The sequence below is a fragment of the Siphateles boraxobius genome, unplaced genomic scaffold (genome assembly GCF_051911475.1).
Source record: "Siphateles boraxobius isolate OS27281-9 unplaced genomic scaffold, OSU_SipBor_1 215, whole genome shotgun sequence".
Taxonomy (NCBI): domain Eukaryota; kingdom Metazoa; phylum Chordata; class Actinopteri; order Cypriniformes; family Leuciscidae; genus Siphateles; species Siphateles boraxobius.
This window is the reverse complement of record NW_027508828.1, coordinates 287,501-295,000: the sequence shown is the minus strand read 5'-3', so window position 1 is coordinate 295,000 and position 7,500 is coordinate 287,501. Positions and strand designations below refer to the sequence as shown.

General features: G+C 36.6%; 1 protein-coding gene across 7 annotated transcripts in view; it reads right to left on the bottom strand.

Moving 5' to 3' along the window:
* The window catches only part of rasa3 (RAS p21 protein activator 3), a 61,259-nt gene extending 54,527 nt beyond the window's left edge, over positions 1–6,732 (bottom strand). For 5 of the 7 annotated variants that reach the window (XM_077238041.1, XM_077238037.1, XM_077238038.1 and 2 more), the window contains exon 1: positions 6,587–6,731. In XM_077238041.1, the coding sequence (XP_077094156.1) occupies positions 6,587–6,641 (55 nt within the window). In that variant the 5' untranslated portion in view covers positions 6,642–6,731. Of the gene's footprint in view, positions 1–6,586 lie in introns of all 7 variants that reach the window. The other 2 variants (XM_077238043.1, XM_077238042.1) reach the window with 1 other exon arrangement.
* Positions 6,733–7,500: the final 768 nt, after the last annotated feature.

Sequence of the window (7,500 nt, the reverse complement as noted above, 5' to 3'; positions counted from 1 at the left end):
AGTTTAATATAAAATAAATTCTGAGAATACACTGAAAACTTTTACTTTTAAAACAATTTTCACTCACACTTTGAATTAAACGTGAAATTCTGAAGTAAAAAAGACTGAAATAGTATTTTCTCTAATTATAAAATTAGAGTTTTATACTACTGCGGCAGTTATATATCCCCACATGTGGGTTATAATATTATAAAATATTAGGCTATATTACTATAAAACATAGCCTAGATCTTGTGCTTGGCGAATGCTTGGCGAAACATTGATGCACTTAAGGGTTAATATTATATTATTCAAATTCAAAATAATTGTGACAAACATAATGAACACAATCTCAGCATTTTTTTTTTTAATTGTTAAAAAACAACAACAACTAGTCAACTAATTTTTCAGACAACTCGCTTTGCACATTCCAGTGGGTTAGCTAACTGACCCTAGTCTGGCCATTATGACTTTGCTGGTTCATAAATCCGGCAGTATGAGAGTTATATATTGGATAAGCTCTGTTAACTTCTGAAGGACGTAAGTCTGTTTGCCCTGCATGAGTGTGTGGAAGGTGGAAACAAGGACAGCAACTCACGAGGCAGGTGGAAATATGCGGATATTGCAGGGCTAAGCGGGAATCCACCATCAACAGAAGCAGATATTCCAATGAGAGCACTTGATTATGTCAACAGGAAACGTGTGTTGAGGTTTACATGAAAACACTGATAAACGTCTGGCAGATTAGCATGACACAAAGACAGGGAACCAGCTCGTTTGCTAAACTCGTTACACTTTGAGTTTTCCTAAATATTCCAAAACCACTTCATTCTTCAGCGGTATTCCTGGAATACAAGTTCAATCCGTGAGTCATAATTACCGTCTGTGACATCACTTCCCTTATGAGCCGAGTCAAAATCACAAATCTGTCTGGAATATTGCAGTGTTTATTCTAAATGATTCATCTGATTCTGTGCACATCATTATTATTGTGGTAAATTGATGTTCCTGGTAATGATGAATCAGAATAAGTTCCTCTTGCAGCATCTCTTCTCTTCTCTGATGATGTGGGCGGGGCTATAACCTGTCACTCATATGAGATCAGCCAATAGCAAACCACCACCATCCAATCAATTCCCCACAGACACAATCAAGCCCCGCCCACATTTGTTCTTGTCCCAGAAGCGTTTCACTCGGATATACGACACAATAGAGGAGAAAAGACTATTGCAACTTCCGTTTCATCCCAACTTTGAACAATACTAAAGAGGAAGCGGCGTGTGTCATTAAAGGTCTAACGTCTAGAAATGATATCTATAGCTATCCATCAATAACCTTCAGTACATTAACCAGCTGACTGAGTGAACTAATGGCAAGAGTTTACAAAGGTGCATCTCCAACAAAAGTGGCCTAAAATAACAGCTAAACAGACAATTGACTACTAGTTAACATTAACCAATAGCACGCATTATGTCGCAAGCTGTTGCATGTTGTTTTTCCATATGCATGAATATTAGATTAGATTAATCACTGATAAATCATTCACAATATGATCATGAACAGGGTTTGAAATTAACTTTTTCACTCACCGATCAATTTGGCAACTAAATTTTTAAGTTACAGGCCATTCAGAACTTCTACTAGCCCAAAAAAATAAGAAAAAAAGAAAGAAGAGAAATTAACATGATTAACTACGCCACAGTTTTTATATACATGTATAAAATAAAATTTGGATTTCCTACATTGATTTCTTATTCAAACTAAATCTCCTCTCTTCCTCTTTCACCATAAATGTGTTTTAGATGGACAGATCAACACAGTACAAAGAACAACAAAAACATTTAGGATGTTGGAAAATAACAATGTTTTTTCTGTTACCCGAATGCTTATTAATCTTCGCTGTTGCTTCAATGCAAATGAACAAGCGTGCCGTTATTTGTAGCGTAGTGACGTGTGTGTTCAAGTAAGCCAGATATGAGCAGATTCTGTGCAATGCGCTGTATTTAATATATCATGATGACTCACGAGTATTTGCACTAAATCTGCACAGATTTGACTCGCACGAACTTGATTTAACTTTGACCAGTGATTTAACAGCGTTCCCGCCACAGCTGATTATTACACGCGTTTGTTAACAAGTGTTCATTTCAAACCCTGATCATGAATTTAGAGAGTAAACTCTAAAGATTTGAAATGTGAGTGAAAGAAGGAAATTCATGATTCTGTGAACTTCCATCTGGTTTGCATTATCCCGCTGCTTCCCAGGAATATGGAAAAAACAAGCAGCTCTGCAGATCATCCAGCCAAATCAGGAAGTGATGTGAAACCGTTTCCTGTTTTCTGACCCCTAAAAGCCCTCAGCGTTTCCTCTAGACACGAGATCCGCCGGGAAACCCGGAGCAGAACTCCATATATGTTCCTGAATGAACAGGGAGCCTCCGGTTCCTTCCGTCGACACATCAGCCAGATCATAGTCTACTGACCTGTGACACAATTATTATCAACAGCGCTCCGAAAAACACCCATAATGCCCTGTGCACAAGAGACGCCAGGATTCAAGGCATTTAAAGGAGTAGTTCACTTCAGAATTAAAATTTCCTTGTAATTTACTCTCCCCACGTCTTTCTTTCTTCAGTCGAAAAAGAAATTTGAGGAAAACATTCCAGGATTTTTCTCCATATAGTGACTTCAACGGTTTGACTTCTCGACACGATCCCAGCCGAGGAATAAGAGTCTTATCTAGACAAACCAGCGCACATTTTATAAAAATAAATAAACATTTATATACTTTTATAACCACAAATGCTGCTCTTGCACGAGCTGTGATGCGCCACACATTACGTAATCAGGTTAAAAGGTCAAGCATGACATAGGCGTAAGTACCACCCAATATTTACAAAGTGAACAGGCAAAGACTAAGTCAAACGGCATTTAAAAATAAAACTATATAAATGTTTGTTTAGTTATAAATGTGCGCTGGTTTGTCTAGATCAGACTCTTATTCCTCGGCTGGATCGTGTCGAGACTTTGAAGCTGCACTGAAACTCACATTTGGACCGTTGGACTGCATTGAAGTCACTATATGGAGAAAATCCTGGAGTGTTTTCCTCAAAAACCTTCATTTCTTTTCCACTGAAGAAAGAAACACATGAACATCTTGGATGACGTGGAGGAGAGTAAATTATCAGGAGATTTTAATTCTGAAGTGAACTAATCCAACAGAATCTGGCCTGCAGAAAAAATCTGTTTATAAGCTATGTGACAAATAAAGGACTTTAATTTGTTCAGCTAGTTAGTTTCATTCTTTATGTGACGTCAAGTTCTAACTCAACCAATCACACGAGTTTAGGGCGTGGCTATCTGACTGACTGACCAATGATGGACGAGTGTTTGGATTTAGTCATTATTGTTATTGTTAAACACAAATGAAAATGAGAACAGGACAGATTTAACTCAGATCATCAAGTCACATTTATTTCTATGGTGCTTAAAGTTCCCCTGTAGTCAATTATTTTATCCCTTAAAACTCACCAAATGACATATTTAAATGCTTTTTCCTTGAACATTATTTCTTCGTGTCTTAAAATAGCTTGAATGTACCTCGACACCCTTGCATCATTTAGCATGCGCGGTTCTATGAATATGCAAATGAGCCCCGCCTCCACTCACTCACAGCAGCTCAGAGAAAGATATCATTTTATGGTCACTTTCCAAACTATTTCTCAACACTAAACAGTCCCTCCAGTTTTCTGTGATTCCAAATCAACAAAAAGTTGCTTTTTTTGTATGTGATCCTGCATAATTCTGCAACATATTAGGCAAGTATTTGTTTTGGCCAACCGCTAGCTTTCATCCAGATATGAAACATCCGATGCTCTCACCGATCTGATGAAATATCTCCATCCATAACTGCATCTGCATTACATACACATTCATTAGTTTAAGGACACATTGACAGTGCAACAGTTGAGAGATGTTACTGTGCATCTGCCCAACTGGACACGGGACTTTCTGTAAAACAGGGTGTGACGCCCATAATATCCACCACAGACGAGATGTCACTCACAGATTACGTTGGGTTTCCTCTCGCTGTCTAAACGAGCGTGAAGCGGAGAACTGTCACTACTTCTCCAAAACAAGCGCAACTCGTGAAGCAATCGGGTTAAAAATACCAAACGGCCACACAGAGACGTGAAGATGTTAGGAAACAACACTCGCAATCAGAACTGCGTTCTTCAAGCCAACAAGGATTTGTTCTGTTGTCACAGTCAAGCCAAATTCATGTGTATTTATTGATGTTATTTATGTGATGTTCGCATTTAGCAGATTAGAGTTCTGCGATAATATAGTGATGTGTTCTGTCCTCACAGTCAATTCAAGTCAGATTGGTGTGTATTTTCACAATACTTGTCGTTTCAAATCATGATGTTTATAATATCTTAATATCACCATGCCTCACAGTCGCACTCGCATTTAGCAGATTAGAGTTCTGCGATGATAAACAATCAAGCAGTTGAGATTTGCTATATATTATATATATACAGTATATATAAATATAGATATTGAGTGCACTGTATGCAGATAAAGTTAGACTTTATATAAAGATTTGAGCAAAGGATCATGTAATACCACAGTAGGGTGTTAATAATAATTACTCTTTTTAATGCCAGCATTTGCATTATATTTTGGCAGAAACTGCGCACGGTCAGCTTTTATGTTCATTGCTTATGTTCAAGAACTGATGTTTGTCTTGCGAGTGATATTTAAGTCTCGTATGAATGTGTGCAGCCGCACTGAACACGTGTCCTGGCGGAGCGGCGCGTTTACTGTGCCGTACAGAGATTAGATTAGACTGTGTGTGTGTGTGTGTTCTGCTTTAATCTGAGTCAAAAACAACTCAATGACAGCAGCTCACACACACACACATTCACTTCATACATGTGTGTGCTGAAACAGCAGAGATGAAGGAAGAGAACAACAAGAACACCAACAATGCACAAATAAACACACACACACAATGCACAAATAAACACACTCACACACAGACATGCTTCGTTATGAAAGCCCATTTCCGCCAGACAAGATAAATCTGCTTCAATAAATCGTAATAACATCATAAAAAGCCGAAAACATGCCTTCCAAGTCATATTTATGAGATAAAGTCGTAATTATGACATAAAAGTCAAATTTATACATAGTCATAATTTAGACTTATAATGTCTTAATTTTGACTTTTCATCTCATAAATATAATTGTCATATATTTGACTTATAATTGTTACTTTGTATGTCATAATTATGACTTTTAATCTGATAATTGTGACTTAGTATTATCATTTAATTGTCATAATTCCCACTTTCCACATTAAAAGTCATAATTATGACTTTTTATCTGATAATTTGTGACTATAATAATAATAATTTCGACTTTTCATCTAATAAATATGACTAAGTATGCCATAATGTCCAGTTTTAATGCCATAAATAAGATTTACAAAAGCATGTTTTTGTTTCCTATGTGGCAGAAATGTGATTCATACTTACGCAATACAAATGTACAATGCACAGTCAAACAGAAATCTTCTTCTCAGGGTTTATCATGTTTACATCAGTCAAACCACATGCCAACAGTCAAACTGAGAAGAACACAGAGAGACATCTGTCAGTCTGTCAGTCCAGGAAGAAAATCACATCTAATTCTGTTTTAGTCGGAAAGAATGATTTCATATGCATGTTTTACTTTTTGCAGTGCCTGTTTAAATGATTTCAGATGCATCTTTTTATGAGTATCATTTATGAGTCCAGGGCTAAAAGTGTTCTGCTCCTTCTAAACATCCACAGCTGGAACTAGACTCACACACACACACACACACACACACACACACATCTGTCACACCAACTAACAGGGAACATTCCCACAGCCTACACTAATGTTCTGCATGTAAGTTACATGTTAAGATTTAAAACGTTCTTATAACACACGTAGAACGTTGTAATAACGTTCTGAGAACAACATTTTTAGAACATCGATATAATGTCATGTGTAACAGTACTTCAATGTTAACCTTCTCGGAAAATTACAAGTAAACATTCAAATAATATTGTGAGTAAAAATACGGTTAGGAGAACGCTATATCGAAACCTTTTAAATAAATAACGTTCAATCACGACAAGAAAACTGGACATTTTAATGTTTTAGAAACATCACAAATCACGAATCAGAACATAAATGTGTTATCTGTCACACACCAGACCCGATCTGTGTCTAAATACTGGAGGAAAACACACGTTGAAGACACGAATAAAGACACAAATCTCATGTTATCTCGCATCTGGATGTGCAGCTATTTGCGTCCAGTCAAGACTTTAAACTAAGCTGAGGCGTCATTCAAACAAATATATGAGATTGTTTACATTGTAATACGATCAAATGCTCCATATATATCTCCACTAACAGCTTAATTAGATTATTAGACGTTCAATTTGAGTATATCTGTATGAAAATCCACATATTCTCACAATGGACACACACACTGCGCGCGACCGTGTGATTTCAGTTAGAATGGTCTCGCGCATTAACGCTCGCTTTCATTTGCGCAAGAACTCACCGATTTTTATTTTGACACTCTGGAAAACCCGAAGACCTTCCTCTTCGACCGCCATGCTCGCAGCTCCAGTTCTTTACCGTTAACCGTTCACTATCCGCCACTCTCTCTCTCTCTCTCTCTCTCGGTGTCGGTGACTCACCGGACTGAGAGAAGCGCGCGCCGCGACAACACAGCTCAAACGCGAGCAAGGGGGAGGGGCCTGTAAAGATGTCTCGCGTGCTAATTCGATGGCAGCGCGTTTGCGTCATGAAGTGGGCGGGGATTATCACATTACAACCGCGTCTTTAGCGAAAACGTCGCGTCAAAATCTATTGAGGACCAAACCTGCAGAAATTGAAACTGAGTAAATGAATGAATGAATGAATGAATGAATGAATACATTTAAAAAATAATTAATTAATTAATTAAAGAATAACAATATAAAATAGGCCAAAATAAATATAAAAATAAATGGAAAAATAAATAAAATAATAAATAAAATAAAATTCAAAAGAATAAAATAACATTAAAAAATAAAAGCAAAAAATTATAAATTAGGGGGAAAATAATACAAAAACAAGTTTGATTAAAAATAAATATTATATCATCAAGTCGTTTATTCCTTTATTTATTTTCCTATTATCCCATTTATTTACCTATTTATTTATTTATTTATTCATTGATTTATTCATTTCTGCAGGTTTAGTCCTCAATAAAAATCAGCTTTTTTAGTTTTGTCACGTCGCGTTGATTGGAGATGTTATCCAACCAAATTAGTCATCCTGAAAACACTAACTATCATTGAAAGTCGCAGTTGTCTGTAATTTTAAACACTCAAAACAATACTGTTCCACTTTTGCACTTATTTTTGAACCACATTCCCAATTTTGCCCTAATATCAGTAATTTTACTTCAAAAAATTAAAGTTTCTGCCT